The sequence below is a fragment of the Leptodactylus fuscus genome, chromosome 11 (genome assembly GCF_031893055.1).
Source record: "Leptodactylus fuscus isolate aLepFus1 chromosome 11, aLepFus1.hap2, whole genome shotgun sequence".
NCBI classification, from domain to species: domain Eukaryota; kingdom Metazoa; phylum Chordata; class Amphibia; order Anura; family Leptodactylidae; genus Leptodactylus; species Leptodactylus fuscus.
This window is the reverse complement of record NC_134275.1, coordinates 34,716,659-34,736,483: the sequence shown is the minus strand read 5'-3', so window position 1 is coordinate 34,736,483 and position 19,825 is coordinate 34,716,659. Positions and strand designations below refer to the sequence as shown.

The 19,825-nt window shown below is 43.4% G+C and overlaps 1 protein-coding gene across 2 annotated transcripts in view; it reads left to right on the top strand.

The window, feature by feature from the left end:
- IRAK1 (interleukin 1 receptor associated kinase 1) overlaps positions 1-19,825 on the top strand; it is a 54,152-nt gene that overhangs the window by 27,976 nt on the left and 6,351 nt on the right. For both annotated transcript variants that reach the window (XM_075260045.1, XM_075260044.1), the window contains exons 3-10: positions 3,838-3,987; positions 7,038-7,165; positions 9,979-10,155; positions 11,502-11,566; positions 12,819-12,933; positions 14,382-14,702; positions 16,028-16,096; positions 18,271-18,507. In XM_075260045.1, the coding sequence (XP_075116146.1) occupies positions 3,838-3,987; positions 7,038-7,165; positions 9,979-10,155; positions 11,502-11,566; positions 12,819-12,933; positions 14,382-14,702; positions 16,028-16,096; positions 18,271-18,507 (1,262 nt within the window). The remainder of the gene's footprint in view (positions 1-3,837; positions 3,988-7,037; positions 7,166-9,978; positions 10,156-11,501; positions 11,567-12,818; positions 12,934-14,381; positions 14,703-16,027; positions 16,097-18,270; positions 18,508-19,825) is intronic.

The window sequence follows — 19,825 nt, the reverse complement described above, 5'->3', positions numbered from 1 at the left end:
ATGGATCTCCTATAAATTGAATTGAGGGGCAGCGCACTTGCACGACCCCCACTCCATTTAAACTGGAGTGCGTGATGCCCCTGTCCTCATGATCGGTAGAAGTCCCAGTGGTCATCCCTACCGATTGGACATTTATCCTCTATCCTATGGTCAGCTGACCATGTGATACTATATTACATGGTCTTTCATCAGTGATATTAGCTCATCGCTGGGGCTTGAAGAAGCCAGGCCAGACCCTACTTAAAAACAGGGTTCCCTTATAGGACAACCCCTTTAATAACTAGATTTTTGTTGGTGGACTGGTATCCACCAACAAGCTTCTATAGGTGTAGCATGAATGTCTCTGTCACTTCTCATCACCCTATAAACATGGCCGTGTGTCTGAAAACTTCCCTATTTCTATGGCTAGCTTTAGGAAATTGCATCTGGGTCTGACATTTATGTTGCTAGGCCATTAGAACAATCTCCTATTGCCCTCCAGCATTTTTCCATCCCATTTCTGCCCTCATATATTGTCACTGTATTAACAGTAGGAGTGATACTTTAAGGTCGGGTTCACACGTGGACGTCTCATCCCAATTGATATATTAACAGTTGCACCAGTTTCCTGGGGTGAGGAACAGGCACAGATTTCCATTTTAACTAACTCTTGACAGTCCCTATCTCGGTTTATGAAGACTGGCATCTGATATACCCCTCTTAATAAACTTGCCCCAGTGGGGCAGATTTATCAATAAAGCCCAACACTTCTAGCTACATTTAAGCCAAAATTTATTGTGCATAGCATTTACATCAAATTTATGACAAATCTAGGAGGCGTATTGTGGTCAGAGACTAGCTCTGATGTCCGGGGGGAATCCAGCCCCACCAATCCTCTCCAAATTCAGCCATGTGAACTTGCCCTTACTGTGTGTATCTCACTATATACTGCTGCCTGCCGTTTGCTGCTGTCTGGCCTGTGAATTTTTTGGAGCAGCTTCGGGAATTGGTAGTCATACAGTTTTCTTATGAAAACATACCTTTCGGCTTCCAGAAATCTGACCTAGATGTGAACGCTTTTTCCAGAAATGGTCATGTGTTATCTTTTCTAGTGACACATTCCAGAAAGTAAGAAGCTAGAAAACCTAAGTGGTGACACACGATGAGTAAACGCTGAAGTTTTCACTGACCATGAGTAAAGGGTGAGGAGCACGTCCTACCTAAATATATGAGGTGTTCACAGCTGTGATTTCATCTGCCTAAAAATAGCCAAATAACAGGAAATAAATCGTCGTACACACTGGTGGTAGAAGGAAGAGTATAAGCTAGTAGTCTATCATTCGTTGTGTCAGGATAAAGTAAACAGAACTGAGCTGCAATACCAGATGCAACCATGGACAGGTGTGGCACTGTTCCTGGGAGAAGTCAGAATTATGCTGATACAAGTGGCTGACCAAGATTCAAGATATAATGGCAAGTGCTGTGCTAATACCCAGAAATGAAGTGCCATTACCACATAAGTGTCACAATTACAGGCCACACCACTGGCATTACTGCTATGGGTAAGTTCACACCGCACAATTTTTTTTTTTAGCTGAATCTACCATAAAAAATAATCTGCACTGCCAAAATTGGCATGAAAGAGGTATCCTGCCCAACCTTTGGCAGGATTCCACCCAAAACTTACACTGAAGTGAATGGAGTTAGTAGATTTCAACAGTGGATTTTTTTATGGCAGGTTCCAGCACAAAATCTGCTGTCTGAACACATTCTTAGAGTGAGAACGGTTGTGGAAGCAGTCAGCGCAGCGTCCATGCTGGGTCAGCAGGGGATTGAAGGGTTAAGCAGTGCTTTGGGATTTGTTATATTTTCGGACATTTACCATGTTGGTGTTTGATCACTTTCCACTGCTGGGACATTGCGCAGGCGGAGACTCCTAGTGAACTCCTATCTGTAGGAATATAGTAAGTATTTTTATAGGTTATCGGTCTGTGGTTGCAGCATTTGTCTCGAGAAGTAGTCTCTGTACAGGAAGTGTCTGTCGTAGCTTGACAGATCGGATACCAGTACATATATGTATATGTGGGGACATGGTCACATTTTCCTTGGGTGAACTGCAAAAATCCCCCCCCCCAAAAAAAAAAAACAAAAAAAAACAAGAAAATAAAACAAACCTCTAAGTGTCATCATGACCATTGTACTGGAGCCTTGAACTAAATCTATCTAGGCATAGAAGTAACCATGGAAGAATATTCAGATTTGTGAACGGTGAAACAATTTTTTTTTTTTCCTTTTATTCCTGACAGGTCTCCCTTTAGGAGATGAATGTGAACAGATACTGATCTGCAGCCCATTTCATACTGTTCACCCCTGTACATTAAAGGACTTTGTAGAGTTACAAGATAAATCCATTAGTAGGGTTCTGTTCACTTTTGCATTGTGGCTTCTGTTACAGTTCTGGATTTGTCACACCAGCAACAATGGCCGCAGTGTTGACTTATAATGGGGTCCATCATGCTGTTCGTTATGTATGTCCGAGATCCTGTGATGTAGGGTCCTAATGGAGCCCCTTGTGCAGATGTGAACTGTGCAATATATTCTGGAGATTATCTATATTAGACAAACACTTGGTGTCTGGGTGACTTAAAGGGAGTCTGTCCCCAAAACCCAGTATATCACCCCTGGGTTCTGGTGATGGATTCCCTGTAGGCCGGGTTCACACAGGAGTTTTTTGGACCGGATTTTGATGCGGAGGCCGCCTCAGAATCTGGTCAAAAAAACTGCTAGCCACGACTAGATGCCAGTGCAGTTCATACAGTGCCTTGGCATCCAGTTGCAGAATTCCGCTCCAGATTAGGCCCAAATGAATGGGCCTAGTCGGGAAGGAGTGTCGTGCCGCGGATGTCCGCAGATGATTCAGCCGCAGAATCCGCCTGAAGAAAGGGCATGTCGCTTCTTTCTTCCGCAAGCGGGAGCAAATTTAATGGGACGTGGTTTTTCAAGCCGGATTTTGACGTGGATTCCACATCAAATCTGAACCCAAAAACCCCGTGTGAAGCCGGCCTTAAGCACCAAGGGGAAATTCAGTAAGCCGGCTATGTCATTACTTGGGTAAAACAGATGCTTTTTCTTACGGAAGGCCAATTCTGGTGTGATAAGGCATGAAAAGGTTGCAATTTTGTTCTAGTGGTTTTTTTTGTTTGTTTGTTTAAACACAAATGGATGTGGTGTGGACAGGGCCAATTGTTTTATCATGAGATAGTTTGTGTAGGTCTGAAATCTGGGACCCCTGTAGACCACCAGTTCCCAGCAAGTGCAGCTCTCACTATTGTTTACATAACACGAGCCACACTGTGCACTCACCGTACAAACTATAGCGGTGACTGGGTACTGCAGCACTGCCCCACAGATCTCAATGGAATACCTACACTTTCCAATCAGGATAGGCCATCAATGTTAGAAACCGGAGAACTCCTTTAAATCTCCCTGTGACTTTTTTTAAAAATATTTTTATTATAATAACCTGTGTTCAGTGCGAGGGGGCACCAGGGACTGAATATCAGTGACGGCTTGGAACTGGGTAGTTGTAAACTATGATTTACACCAGATTCTGGTTAAATTGGTGATTGGGGGGGGGGTGCAGAAGTGGCATTTAAAAAATGTCAGTGTTTTAAAAAGTAAATTAATGTGCAATGTTTTTATGCCATTTTGGTCTGAATTCAAACAATGGAGCTCTGTGTGATGGTAATACTCAATTTTTTTTGCTGATGGCTGATGTTTGGTCACTCGTGTGTATATACGTGGAGTAAGAATTTTTATTTTTTTTTTTTTTCCCTGTTGCTTCTTCTTCTTTTATAGGGAGGTTGGAGTATGAATCGAAACCAGCAGTGAGTCAGGACACTCATCCTGCCAAGGAACCATCTCCGCCCACACGTACATGGGCATGCCCAGAGCACAGTCACTCAGAGAAAAGAAAGTCGCCTTCAACAGACACTGCACCTTCTTATGGTACTTGATAGTAAATTTGGCTTTTCCTCCTACTGTTCCTCTTGGAAGTCTAGGAATTAAAGGACAAATCGGCAGTAAAATTCTTATACTCTAAAACTATATATCTGCCAATATCTGGACACCGGGGACAAAGTAACACTTAGAAGTAACAGACTATTGGGGTGCAGTATGTGTATATGGGGTACAGTCATTAATTCTATTGTGCATTATTATTTTTCAAGAAGTAAATAACTTTGGTGTCCTATATTTAAAGGGGTTGGCCACTTTCAGACCAATATTGACAAACGTACAATAAAAAGATGTATAGTTTTCCAATATACTTTCTGTATGAATTCCTCGTGGTTTTCTAGATCTCGGCTTGCTGTCATTCATTCTGTTACTTCTACAAGATAAAACTCTGACCATGGTCATGTGATTTACGGTCCCTGGTCATGTGATGAGCACACAGGTGCACAGTTAATTACCAGGCAGATGTCTGATTATTATGATTATAACGGGCGGCACCTGTGCTGATCACATGACCATGGTCAGAGTATTATCCACTAGAAGTAACAGAATGAATGACAGCAAGCCGAAATCTAGAAAACTGTGAGGAATTGATACAGAAAGTATATTGGGAAATTGTATAACTTTTTATTGTACGTTTGTCAATATTAGTCTGAAAGTGGCCAACCCCTTTAGTGATAAAACTCATTTTGCCTTTATCCGTCTTGCAAATTCTTGCATTTTATTTCAATTTTTTTTAAAAACACCATTTTTTTTTTTTTTTTTTTTTTTTTTTTTTAAATGGCATGGACAGTTTTGTATAAATAACATGTTAACATTATTTTATGGTTGCTACAATTATGACAATACCAAAGTTATATAGAAATACAAGTTATATATCGATTACTACTGACATGGCATGTGGGTTTTTGGGTTGTTTTTTTTTTCTCTGTAAAACCACTTGGGTACTAAAACAACTAAGGGGTTAAATGAGAAGTATGCTCTGATTGATAATGCATGTTATGTGAATTGGCAGGGACATGAGAATGAGAAATTCTTCCGCTCTCCTTGCATATGGCAAGGACCCTACACACAGGCTGAGGCGAGAGCTGTGCATATTCACAGCTTCACTTTAACCAGTGATAACTCTGATTCTACTAAGGGGGTGTTCACACTTGCACTGCATTCCGCCTGTCATGATTCCACCAAAATTCCAGGAAAAACCGCTTGGATACGACTTGCTGGTGGTCAGTTTAAAAGCCCACTCTTTTTTCAATGCTTTTTGTAAAGCAAACCGCCAGTGTCCATATGCAGCCTCCCCACTGTGAAACTGTGAGCCTACAACAAAAAAACAAACAAAAAACAAAGTTGGACATGCAGGACTTTGTGTCTGTACAAAAAAGGCTTCATGACAGAGAGGCTGCATATGGACACTGGTGGTTTGCTTTAAAAAAAAAAAAAAAAAATTAAAAATGAGTTTTTAAGCTGACCGCTGGCAAGTTGTCCTCAAGCTGTTTTTCCTGGAATCCTGGTGGGTGGACAGCGACACAAGTGTGAATGCACCCTAAGGCTAATTGGCTTGAAAACAAGATTAAACTCTAAAGCTAGGGTCAACACGGTGGCTCAGAGGTTAGCGCTGGAGTCCTGGTTTCGAATCCTGCCAAGGACAACACTTGCAAAGAGTTTGTATGTTCTCCCTGTGTTTGCGTGGATGTCCTCCCATACACGAAAGACATACTAATAGGAACAATGTACATTGTGAGCCTTACATGGGGCTTACAATCTACCGTATTTTTCGGACTATAAGACGCACTGGGCTAGAAGACGCACCTAGGTTTTAGAGGAGGAAAATAGGGAAAAAAAAATTTGAAGCAAAAAATGGTAAAATATTTAATATAATGGGAGTTGTCGTTTTGCAACAGCTGCAAGGCCACATTGACAGGTGACCCTGCAGCTGTACGGGGATGCATGGAGTGGGGTTTTTTGCGGGGCCAGAAGTACTTTTTAGTTATATCATTTTGGGGAATATCTATTGCTTAGATCACCTTGTATTGAAAAAAAACCCGGTGGTTTATGACACATGATTTTCTACTTTTATATATATATTCTAGGGACAGGAGGTGATTTAGAACTTTTATTTTTCATATTTTTAAAGTGTGTTTTTTTTTTTTTTTTTTTTTTTTTACTATTTTATTCCCCCCCGGGGGCTTGAACCTGCGGTCACTTGATTGCAAGTCCCATAGACGGCAATACAAGTGTATTGCCGTCTATGGGACATTCTGTCTATTAGTATTACGGCTGGTCATAGAGACCAGCCGCAATACTAATATAGCAGTGACAGGCCTGGGAGCCTCATTAGGCTCCCGGCTGTCACCCGGACAGGTCGGCTCCTGCGATATCGCCGCGCAGGAGCCGGCCTGCAACTTTACAGGTATGGGGCCGGTGGGGACCGGCCCCGGGGGAGAAGAGGCCGCTGACAGACTGCAGACCCGGCATCCGCTGTACTAGAGAGGCGAATGCCGGGGAGGAATAGACGCCTGGGCCTGAGACATCGCTACGATCCTCTGCCCTGCCTGAAGCCAGGGCAGAGGATCATAGCGATGTCTCAGGCCCCGGCGTCTATCCCTCCCCGGCATGCGCCTCTCTATTACGGCGGGTGCCAGGCCAGGCACATTCAGACTATAAGACGCACCCTTCTTTTCCCCAAAAATTTTTGGGGAAAAAAGTGCGTCTTATAGTCCGAAAAATACGGTACATTAAAAAAAAAAAAAAAAAAAAAAAAACTCACTCTAGAGCTAGACCTGTTTCTGTAACTGCTCCCTTTGCGGTTTCACCGCTTTTCTCTTGCAAAACTGTTAGAGGGTTGAACTTTAAAATCCCAGATTTGTACATTTTAGGCTAAATATTCAGAACAAAGTGTTCACTTCAAGGGGGGACGGGGGACGGACTGTGGCATCAGGACAGACATCAGGACAAATATATATATATATATATATATATATATATATATATATATATATATATATATATATATATATATATATATATATTTCTTTCTTCCCTAGGGAAACCACTACCACTTCCTGGCCCCCCACCTCCCCACCTGATGAGCAGCAGCACTTGGCCATCTAAAGCGTCGAGCTCTGACAGCGGCCGGATCAGCACTACTAGTAATACTCCTTGTTCTATTCAGGTAAGTTCAGAGCTGCCGTTATTTTACATACCTAGTCTTTGTATATGACTTCCCTGCATGATAAGTTTATAGTGAAGGTTCACGCTGAAAACCAGCAATTTTAATAATTTTCAGTGTATTTGAAATAGGAAAAAAAAAAAAGTCATCAGGAGCATACAGCAGGAGGAGCTGAGCAGATTTGATATATAGCGCTCTGGGGAAAAATTCAGGATGTCATTGATCGCCTGAACTCTCTGCTGTTTCTATGCTAGGGAGTCCAGGAGGCGGAGCTATCAGTGATAGACTCCTTTCTCTGTAGGCACAGTCATAGAGCTGGATGTCTAACCAAAGAGCAGAGGTTTTGGTATATAAATTGGGCAAATTATACTGAATATATAGTCAATCTGCTCTGTTCCTCCAGCTCTATAACATCCTGCTTACAGATTGGACTGTATTGTTCATGTGGCAGGTCCCAGAGTCCTACCATAACTCATATTGGTACTCCATTCAAATTCTGTGGGACTGAGGGACATGAATGAGCAGAATTTTCAGTTGCCTCAGGAAGGGTATGTTCACACAGATTTTGATACTGAATCTGCCTGAAAAAAAAAAGCCTCCCATTTATTTCAATGGGAATTAATAGCAGTTTTTTTTTCCTTTTAGTGAATTTTTTTTCAGCTAGTGTGGGGGAAAAAAAAGCGACATGATCTATGTTTAGGCGGATTCTGCTTTGAACAACCCATTAGTCAATGGGAGGTGGAAAAACGCTAGGGTGTTTTTTTGTTTTTTTTTTTGTTTTTTTTTTAAATGTGGGTTTTGCAAAAACAGCTTAAAAAATTGCAAGCATTTTTTAAGAGAAGTTTACTGGTCCATACAGTGTGCTGGAGGAAAAAAACTAACAAACTTCTCAAACAAATGATAAACGCATCATGTCAAAAAGCTCTAAAAAAAAAAAAACTAACTCCTGAAGCAGATTTTTTCAGCTTGCAAAAAACTCCATGTGAGCATACCCTAAACGTGCAGGGCAGGGCGCATGCTCAACTACTGAACCACTCAAATGGGGGGCCTGGAACCCCCAAACTCTTGATCTGTTGGGCTTCCAGTATTGATTCGTCTGGCAATACTGTGGGTAAAGTTATGATTCTGGAAAAACCCATTTGCTTAGTGTTTTGTGTGTGCACAGTCCCAATGCAGATTTATTACCATGGCAACACATTACAAAAATGCTGCATCCTAACCTTAGTCCTACTGTTTCAACTAGACCTTACTTCTTACTAACCTATCAAATATAGGATAAGAAACAGCCCCATTTTGTCCTCTGGTCTATCGGATATCGCAGCTCAGTTCCATTTACTTGAATTGGACTGAACTTCAGTACTAGATATTGGCCATGGATAAAAGTGGCGTTGTTTCTAGGAAGAAAGCACAATATTGATAGTAAACATAGATCATTACATGGTGCTGTCCAGGGGCTCCTTAGCCTAAGCAGTCCATGAATGTCTAGTGTTCCCATTCATTAAGGGGGTATTCCAAGGTTATAAAGGGAGGACTTATTGCTAGGCTATAGAGATGAGCGAGTACTGTTTGGATCAGCCGATCCGAACAGCACGCACGCATTGAAATGAATGGACGTAGCCGGCACGCGGGGGGGTTAAGCGGCCGGCCGGCGTCAAAGCGGAAGTACCAGGTGCTTCCATTCATTTCAATGCGTGCGTGCTGTTCGGATCGGCTGATCCGAACAGTACTCGCTCATCTCTACTAGGCTATGACATACCTTTCTGATCAGTAGGTGTCTCCTTTTTGGGACCGCCACTGATCTTTAGAATAGATGGTGGTCCCTGAGGTTGGACATCCACTTATAATATACTAGTGGTATGACCTGAGAATAACTATTTAATTGTGGCATTTGCCCAGGCCAAGCCTCTGCCACTTCATGCTTTCCTATAGTGTGCCTATGACTGTCTATGAGCATAGTCTAAGCAGATTACTGTCTCTAGTGAATATTTTGGGCGTGTTCAGACTTTACAATTCTAACCTCTTATTACTAAGAAATACCCGGATAATGTGACCGGATCAGGTTATGGGAAGAATATGCAAATCTGACTTCCATGATGTAATTAGGAAGCCAGTGACTCAGGCGAGCACACCAATAGAGGGCACTGACTGAGAATGTGCAAGTCTATCCTCCATGATGTAATTAGGAAGACAGAGTCAAGGAAACCAATAGAGGGCGCTCCCTTTAGCATCATGCCAACCTTCTCAGAGGCCTTTGTTTGCAATGATGTTGGGATTTTACCAGGTAGTCCCTCAGCCAAGGACCGCTGTTTCGATGTTCTTGCATCTCATCAGCTTGGCGCAGAGAGGACTGACCTGGCAGAGATGAGAGGCTTAGACAGGGTTGAGGGGATATCGTCACTCCATAGGGAGAGAACCACCATTTAGGTGTTGTGAGTCTTATTAAGCCATGAGCACTCCACTGTGCAAAGGAACATGGGAAGAATATGCAAATCCGACTCCCATGATGTAATTAGTACCTGGTAAAATCCCAACATCATTGCAAACAAAGGCCTCTGAGAAGGTCGGCATGATGTTAAAGGGAGCGCCCTCTATTGGTTTGCTTGACTGAGACTCTGTCTTCCCAATTACATCATGGAAGTCAGATTTGCATATTCTTCCCATGTTCCTTTGCAGTGGAACGCTCATGGCGTAATAAGACACCTGAATGGTGGTCTCTCCTTATGGAGTGACAATATCCCCTCAAACCGGATCAGGTTACGCAGATACAGGCAAGCCATTAGTTACTGATTTAATCTTTTTCTTGTTTCTGTCCACAGGAATCCCCTGACTGTCACTTGGTGGAGCCCTCTAAGCATTTATTATGGAATTTTCAAGATGTTATCCAGGGGACAAGAAACTTCACAAAGTCCTTTCTTATCGGAGAGGGTGGATTTGGCTGTGTGTATAAGGCAGTCATCCGGAACACGGAGTATGCTATCAAGCGGCTCAAGCAGGTATGCCGACCCGTGCTGGATACAATGGCTGCCTTGTGTAGACTTATTTCACTCCATAAAACTCTGAATGTCCTCAGGTAGCTGGATAAATCATTTTTATGCCTGATTGAAAGTACACAATGGAAAAAAAAAACTAATCTAAAATTGCATTGAAATTATTTTTTTAAATTTTATTCTTGCAGTTTTAGAAAAAAACAAACAAAACCCCAGGTAACTACAAATACAAATGAGTCAATACAAGACCTAATTGGGAGAGAGTAGAACAAAATATATAACAAAAGGATATCTCCGTCTGCTGCAGAACACGCACACATATCAGCGTATGTCACACACTAATCGCATCACCCCTCCCCAGATGTAAGGATGGGGCCAACTACCATGTTTTCCCAAAAATAGGACGGTCTTAATATTGTTGATTATTTTTGTGGAATATGAACAACAATCCACCTCACCGGTCCTCCCCCCTCCCTTACTCAGGATACAAGTGGCAATGGTGAATGGGCTCTGTAGGAAGACCCTCCATAGATCCCCCATGGATTGACCACCCAGACGTCTGTGTCTCACTCATTTATGTTCATGACAGTGGGTGTTTCCCATCATTCTGAGCTTGTTTCTTCTATATTAGAATAACTCTAAAATGGTGTACCCTAACCACACCCATATACCATGACTTAGAAGAATGAAGTCAGCAGTCTAGAATTAACCCTTGAATATTGTAATATCATACTATTTAACAGGCTCACACACACACAGATCCGCATGACTCCTGTCCAAGGCCTGTCACTGTCAGGTCCCTTGCTGTTGCAGAAGCATTACACCGCAGCCAAGTGTATGGGTTGGCTCTCCCTTTTGACCAGAAGAAGCCACAATGCCCAGGAGTGGAGTGAAGCCAGCGGGATAACCCAATCTGTGTGTGAGAGCCCAGCACTACTGGTACGCACTAGTGCCATCTGGTACAGATAGTTCCCTTAGGGTCAATGTCCAATTTTACAAAGTGTGTGGTTTTTTTTTTTGTTTTTTTTTGTAATAAAAAACATCCTTCTTAATGCTGTTACCACTTGACAGTTCTTCTGATTGTGCTGGTGGGACTTTAGATTGGTCCATTTATATTTATGGACTCCTGGTGCGGTCTACAATCATGTCTGTTTTGGTCACAATAGGGGTTGTCACTCAGCTTTTCTAGACTCAAATGGCTAGTCTGCCTAGTTAGGTAAAGGTATGTCCTAGACAAATTGAGAAGGTCATAGGTCATCAATATTTTTAGCCCTTTAATTGTATTGTGTAATCCCTGCTGGCAATCTGTCGTCAGTCCAGTGTAACTGCTGTATACTTCTGTATATTTCTAGGATTCTGAGTTAGAATGGAGCACCGTGAAGAAGAGTTTCCTGACTGAGATAGAAAAGCTGACTTGGTAAGAAATGCACATATTACTGCATATGTATTGCAGTGTAAACGTCAGACCTTTAGTTTACCGATGCCTGGGACTGTAATTCGAATGGGGCACCTCTGGCAGCAGCTTACACACCTTAAGAAAAGGGCCGGATGTTGAAATTCGGCAAACCCTGATCCTTCTTTTTGCTGACTGTTAAGAGTTGTGAGGCCTCCTATGCACAATAGTCACCAGACCTACTGAAATTGCTGGGTACATCTGGCTTAAATCTAATATGTATGGTAGCCTTAAGGTTTTCCTGGTTTATGATGATCTTGCACACCCATGGTCAGCTGTTTGAAGAGGTTGCAGCGTTGGGACCAGCACTGTGGCCTCTTCGCCACTTACCAAGCACAGCACCATACATTGTACAGGAGCTTCTTCTATGTATTACAACTAAACCCCATACATGTGAACTGAGCTGCAAACAGACCATAAGCCCAATGTCACTAACCTGTGAAGTAGATCAGTGAGGGTGCTGGGAGTCTTCCCCACCAATTTGATATTAATATATCCTATATATAGGTATTTAAGCCCCCAAATCTCTTTAAATAGGTTTTCCAAGATTTAAATATAGAAGTCCTATATTTATATAGGGGATCAATATGTGACAGGTGGTGGTCCGACACCAGGGACCCCTACAGATCAGAAGACGCTGCACTGAATACCAAGCACATCACTATACATATTGTATTGGCTGTGCTCTGTATTACAGCTGACCCCCATTCAGAATGTGTAGGATGAACCATATCACAGGTGAATGTGATGTCATGGACACAGGGAAAAGGCCGCTTGGCTTTCTTTAACCTGGGGCAAAGAATAAGTTTCCCTTACCAGGATATTTAGATGGGGCTGGGGCACCATAGGGGCTTTTTGGCATCCCCCTGGCACCTGAGATCCGTCCCTTCCAGGTATGCTCCTGCGTACAATTACTTTGCACTTTTGGCTAGAAGGCAATGAAAACGTCTCGAGACTAAATAAAATGTATTCCGGAAGCGGGTGAGTCAAGTGATGGCAATTCATAGTGACAGGCACACTGCTAATGTATGTGGGTGTAGTTCCCTTTTTAGATTAAATTTAGATTCCCCTGTACAGCCCAGCTGTTTCCAGGAGCCAGTGTTGGTTTGTGAAGTGTCACAGTGAATATATATTTCTTTACAGTCTTGTGTAATGTCCGCTGTGCTGACAATACTTTTTGTGTGTCATTTCCGATTTTCTCTACTTATTTCCACAGCCTTCGCCACCCAAACATTATTGACCTGGCTGGTTATTGCATGCAGGGGGAGGAATACTGCCTGATTTATTTGTATCTACCTAATGGCTCCCTGGAGGGTAGACTGCATCACCAGGTATGACTGTCAGGACACAGCCCACCTGAGGATATAGATGTCAAGAAAGAGATTAAAGGGGGTATCCGGGGAGTTATAATGCTTATCAATGCATTCTCTACACTGGTTCACTTAATTACTAATGGAGCCCCAAAGTCACTTGTGCAGGGGGAAGCCAGACATCTTGTTCCTCTTCTCTGTAGCTGCTCTGACTCACTTAAGTCACCGACTCCCCTCTACTCACACCGCAGGCCCATTGAATAGAGGGGAGTCAGAACATGACGGCCCAGCTGTCCTGCGCACAAGTAATGAACAGGATTCTGGAGTAGTGGGACTGGATTACCTCTTTTATAAACCTAATACAGAATATTAGATGGTGGGTGCCGTCTAGTCATTCTCTGGATTTTCTGTTAGAGATCTCGGAGTGTTCCTGTACTAGACGTCACACGTTTAAAGGGGTAACACAGCACTTTGCTATCTTCATTGGCCCTTAGGTCCTGAATAGTCTCTGCAGCATGCATGCTCGATCGCTGCTCTATTCACATGGGACTCAAGATCCCTGTTCTGATGGATCAGGGTCCCGGCAGTGTCACCTCCATTGATGTAGCAGTTATCCAATGTATAGGGGAGCATTACTGGAATACCCCTTTAAGTTAAAGCCACTATTAGATGGAGCCTGCGGTGTGCCCTGCTTCCAATAGTTGTCATTATAAGCTATGCAAAATTGGGAAATGGCCCAGAGAGTGTGATCGCTGATTCCAGATCAGATAGTCTCAGTAGTCTGACTTCAACTGTACCCCATTAGTAGTCATGTCCACCAGAGGCAGAACATGAAGGTCCTGGGCCCTAATACAAGATCTGTAACCATACCTCCTATGTGTGATTCATAATACAGCTTGGGTCTTATGTGGCAGAGGGGCTTTTGTACCCACACGGGCATCAGGGCCAAGTTATGTCTAATGATCTTTGCAGCCCCAGTATGTATGCTCCTAATGCAGAAAAAAACAAACAAACTAGACTTGATCATTCAAGCTGTCTCATAATGGGTTCTGGAGATGATGTGGTTTACTATTCAGACTGGAGCTCCAAATATTCTACCACTGGGATCTGTACCTGTCTGATAATATAGCTTCAGCCACCGCATGCAGGGATATAGAACAGAATAGGGAGATTCTGGGCTTGTGGGTATTCCATACATATCTAAGAAGGGAATATCCCTTTAATCTGGGCTTCACTGTAGTTCCTCGGGACAACCCAAACTTACCTGGCTGCCTTACTATTGTTTGGGCTACTGGTGACTCAAGATGTAGTGTAAACCATTGCCTGTTCTGTGCCGCCATGTACTAGTCTGATACTGTACAGGTCTTTGTTTGATAAGTCTTCTGTATTTTGCGAGTTGCCAATATATTGCTATCTTACAGATAATGGGCTCCACGTATAAGCATTGTCATGACCTATCCCTTTTGCAGGGCAGCTTTCCTATACTGACCTGGAGGCAACGTCTCGGCATCCTGCAGGGCACAGCCTGCGGCATCCAGTTCTTGCACACCTGCCAACCTAGCATCATCCATGGAGACATCAAAAGCTCCAATATCCTCTTGGATCAGGCCCTGGTTGCCAAGTTGGGAGACTTTGGACTAGCTCGTTTCAGTCGATATACATGCGATGCAGGGAAAAGCCGCACTTTAGCACGGACCAGCACTGTGAAGGGTACGCTGGCGTACCTGCCTGATGAGTACGTGAAACTGGGGAAGCTTACCTTTGAACTTGACACTTACAGCTTTGGCGTGGTGAGTTATTGGTGATCCTCAGTTGCTTTAGATCTTTCACAACAAACAGTGTATAGTGGGGAGTTACATTATATGGCATCTATAATCACTAGTATTACATTGGATCTATCCACATCTGTACACATCTGTAATATGGCCCCCATAGACTGTTCTTAATGTACCAGTTTTATACTTGGGTAAGAAGCACGTCTCAAAATACAGTCTGTCATATAAACGAATATGGCATAATTCTGGCACAATTTGCACCATAAAACTGGTGTACATGCTTTACACCTCATATTCGGTGTCTTAGACCCCTTCCAACACTGCGTTCTACGAGATATGGGTGGGTTTGTTGAAACGGGGGCATGATGTAATCTGCTAAACTGCGAGCCAGACATTGTGCCACAATTTAGGAAGTTGTGCCACAAATATAAGCTTATTAGTAAGTGGCGGAAAGTTCTATTAGAAAATCTAAAAGTTTGCCCGATTTTTATATCACATTAGACACTTTGGAGAATCTGGTGGAGTTTAAGGCTGCGTTCCCACTGCACCATAGACTCGTCGCAGTGTCCACCTGAAAATAGTCAGAGAAGGTCCGCCATCGGTTTCAGTCTTAAAACAGCACCCATTATAATCAATGTGGCCTTCTGCATTCTGTGTGGTGTCACTATTTTAGCGGTCCGTCTCTCCCTTCTGGTTCTCTGACGAACCAGAACAATGGAGGGGCAGCACTAGTGTGAACATAGCATTAGGATGGTAAGTCTAACTTTGCATTGGCCAAATGTTAGGCCGTTTTCGTTTATCTGCCCCAGTATGTCTTTGTTCTTTCATTTTGGAGACAATATGGTATCCTACGCGGCCACTTTCTTCCAGAAATGGTAAAACACCTGTCCATAGTTGTAGTTCTGGAACAAGTATGGCGCTGGTTTTTAACAAAAGCAGCCATGATTTTTAATCCTCTACAACCCCTTAAACTTTTTCTCCATATTAGATGGCTGGCTGCCATGTTGGGTAAATGAAGGGGCCCCTATTAGCTGTTATCTCCGGCTGCTTGTGGCTCAGCTCAGGCCTGAGATCTCCAGAGATGACTTGTGTGTAATCTCCTCTGAGGCTGCGTCCCTGCTCCTGGATTTGTCTTGCACTGTAGTGTGCTTGGCTTAGATACCATTATGGTCGCAGTCCCTCTGGTGGTGGAAGCTGTCATCTGCGCTTGTGCTGATAAATGGAACGTTCTCCCCGTTGCCTGCGTGTGCAGGAATTAATTTCCCATTAGTTAAATGCGGCTTTTATCCTGTGCGGACCCCTTATCTGACTGGCTGCTTCTTTCTCTCTTACCTTATCAGGTCTTGCTGGAGATTCTGACTGGAAGAAAAGCTGTGGATACCGATAACAATTCTCACACTAAATATCTGGTAAGAGTCATTTAGTCTTCTCTTCTGCGTTATTCCGTGTACGAGTATAAAGGGGCGCCGCGTGTCCGCCATTCACACGTTGTATGAAATAATTTATTAAATGGCTTTCACCATTCTTTCCAATTTGTCCCTCAGTGTGAGTGTGGGGTTAGTCACACCTAGGCAGTCTTAAAGGAACGGTTTCTAACTTTATAAGATCAATGACTTATCCTTCAGTCGATCAAGGATCGTGGGGTCTGACACCCAGGACCTAGAAGAAACCAGAGACTAGATGAGTACTGCAGCCTCTTCACTGAAAGCCAAGCACAGTGCCGTCCATTGTGCAGTAGCTGTGCTTAGTAATGCAGCTCAGATCTATTTGGATGGGGCTGAGCTACAAATGGGCCATTTGACAGATCATGACATCACGTAGCCTGTGAAGCGGCAGTGGCTCTGAGCACCGCTGTTGCTTTAAACAGCTGATCCATGGTGGACTTGGCTTTCGGACCCCTGCCAGTCTCCTCTAAGTCTGCCAGGGCTTTTCTCACCATTAAACTAATCACTGCATTGGGCATGGGTAACGCATTTACCAACCCTTTATTAATATGTGGTCTGATTAGATACATAACTAAGGTTTATCCTGTATGCAAATGAGGTCACTAGTGGCCAAGTGGGTGGTCCTGTTGGTGACAGATGCCCAAGTTCTCTTCCATAGTCGCTGCCCCATTCCTGCCCTTTGTCTTGATTGCCAGATTGTTGCTGTCTCGCCACTCTCTGCAGTCTGATGTGTTTGGCTTGTGGAGTACTGTCCAGGGTATGGCGTGGCATACACCACAAATGGGAATTGCCCATCATCTCTGCTCTAAAGAGAGTGACATGGGCCGAATGGGGGACCGAAGGGTGGAAGGGTAGGGCTGAAATTAAGGATAGGCGTCTGAGCACATGCTGTGATCGGGACTGTCCACCAGGCAGTTGTAGCTGAAGTTGCATATTGGTAAAATATATTTTTCTCTAACTAGACCCCGCTCCACATCAGTAAGGATGAGGTTTTCATACACGGCTCACACCTCTATCTAGCACTGTACGTCTTCAATGGAGAGGACGGCCCTGACAAACATTTACTCCTCCTTCTACCCCACTCCGCCGTAGCAATAACAAAGCTAGCGGAAGCATTTTGCAAGTTTTCCAAACCCTTCCACTTCCTCTATAGTTAGTCATTGACTTTTGGAACACTTCCACTTTTTTGTACTAGTTTTGATTAATTTCCTATAGGATTCCAGTAGGGAAAACGAAGATCAATTGTGAGGAATTGAGGTCCTTAAGATAGGCCTGGTAAGTCAGGAGCGGACCCCAAGGACCCCATTGAACAGTATACAGGGGGCTGAGCTGCAGTACTAAGAACAGCTGCATGTATGGATGCCTGGATAGATGAGTGACCTGGGGCTCTATAGGCCATTAGTATTGCTAAGTAATGGATCTCTGTGGTCATTCCCCACCTATCGCACATTAATGGGCTTATTAAAATTTAACAATCAACCTTTTTTTTGATTGGAAAACCCCTTGAAATAGTGTCCTGCTGATAAAATCCCACCAGTAAAGAACGGTATTTGTGTGGGAGCTTTATCAGATAGTGGAAAGCTATTGCGGTAAATCTTCTGTTGTGCAGGCTGCATGCTAGATACTGAGAGGTGAAGCCCCGGATATGGGATTGTCATGAAAATCAAAGGTCAAGCCAAAAATAGCATTACAGTGTACAGCGGAATAGATGTACTGTAACTATAGCATTAACCCCCTGGGGTGATTTTTCTTGGAGATTATGTACTTTGGCATATGCGCAGGTTAGAGCATACCTTGTCCAGCAGAGGGCAGCAGAGTACTGATGGTTCACAATAAATAATCTGACTTTTGTTTTGAAGCTAGCGCCTCACAAGCTGGCGTGTGGTTGTCACATTCCATAGTAAGGGATTAAGTGGTGCTGAAGTGTAATGTACACAAAACCGTGACACGTTGTCTCTTTACAGCTCTTAGCGGGATCTTTATGTCCCCTGACAACCTCACACTTATTGTGCATTGTGTATGCCATTTCTTTGGTGACTTCAGTGCTGCAGTTGCTGGTTTGGAGGTTTTTACTGGTAACGTAATAGCCCACTATGTCCCATCCAGTTTATAATGAGACTGATATTTCTTATTTACAGAAAGACATTGTGAAGGAGGAGGAGGAGGAGAGTGATCTCGAGGCCGAGCGCAGCAGTCTACAAGGAGCTACCAGTGCCAAGAGTGCAGAACACAAACTGTCCAGAGCCGCAGCTCGCATCTGCCAACATCATCTAGACTTCCGGTTAGGACCTTGTCCTGCAGAGGTCGCTCAAGAGCTTTGTTTGCTGGCATGTCGATGCTTAGGGCGACAGAAGAAACGTCCTAGCATGGTGGAGGTAACGGACTGTACTGACATAGGAGTGACAAAATTATGGCATTGTAATATAGCCTGGAGCTCTGGTCTGTTACTCGGCAGATTGCTGCTTATGTCACGGTCTAGCACATGTAATGCTTAGAAACTACTAAATAATTAGGGAAGGAAACTTTTTTTTTAGTTTTCTATGGACTTCACCTGTAAAGGAATATTCACATCTGCTAAAATCCTGGCATATTGCTAGGATTTGTCCTTAATATAGGATCCGTGGGCATCTGACCTCTGAGGCCCTTAGCAATGCTGAACATGAAGAGGCTCATTTTGCAGATGCAGATTTTGCATTGTCCCCTTCAATATTGTGCAAGCACAGGGAACTGCTAGCTCTGCAGGGAATTGCAGTAAGAACCTGCTCAGTGACAGGGGTTTTCCTGGACTTCTTAATTGATGACCTGTCATTAGGATAGGTTATAGTTGAAGATCAGCAAGGGTCCAGAACCTGGGACCCCTGCAGATCAGCTTTTTAAAGTGGCAGCAGCACACCCGGAGTGCCACATGCACTTCACAGGCCATGTAATTTCCTATTCATCAGTCACATGGCCTGATCACAGCACAGTTCTATTTAAGTGAATGTAGTGAACTGCAAAGCCTTTGCTTGGTAAGTAGTGCAGACGCTGCAGCTCTCACCCGATCACTTCAGCTTCTTGACACTACTGATTTCCGGGCGCCCAGGTTTCGGACCTCTGCCAATCTTTAATTGATGACCTAGTTATTTATCCTGGAAAACCCCATTAAATGAGACCATCGGCTGTATTCTGCACAGAGCGGGGAGAAGTGTTGCTGTGCAGGGAAAAAAAAAAGGGGATGCATTATTAAATCGATCACAATAGCATGCCATTACTTTATCACATGGGCAAACCTCTTTAAACAGTGCATGTAACTCTTAAAAGGGAGGATGTCTGATCCTAAATCGCACCCAAGTGATAACAATGTTGTAAAGGGCACTTCAGATCACTGTTTTCTGTATGAAATATTGTGCATGATTCATTCAAGGCATTATTAATGATTGATTGCTGACGTGGTGGGGCCCCCTATTGGTTGTATGCTGCACTTCTAGACCATTGGGTGGCAGATGAATTTACTGTAGTAAACCATATTACACACACGCATACGGCAGAACCGCTTTTTAAGAAAACATTGGTGTCTTTGTGATCAGCTGGGGCAGGTATCTGTAAGGTACAGTCTGCAGCTGCTGAAGAATTGTGTGTGTGTGTGTGTATGTATATATATATAATGTTATCAGGTTCGGATGCCAAGTGCTATGTCCTTGCCATTTACATAAT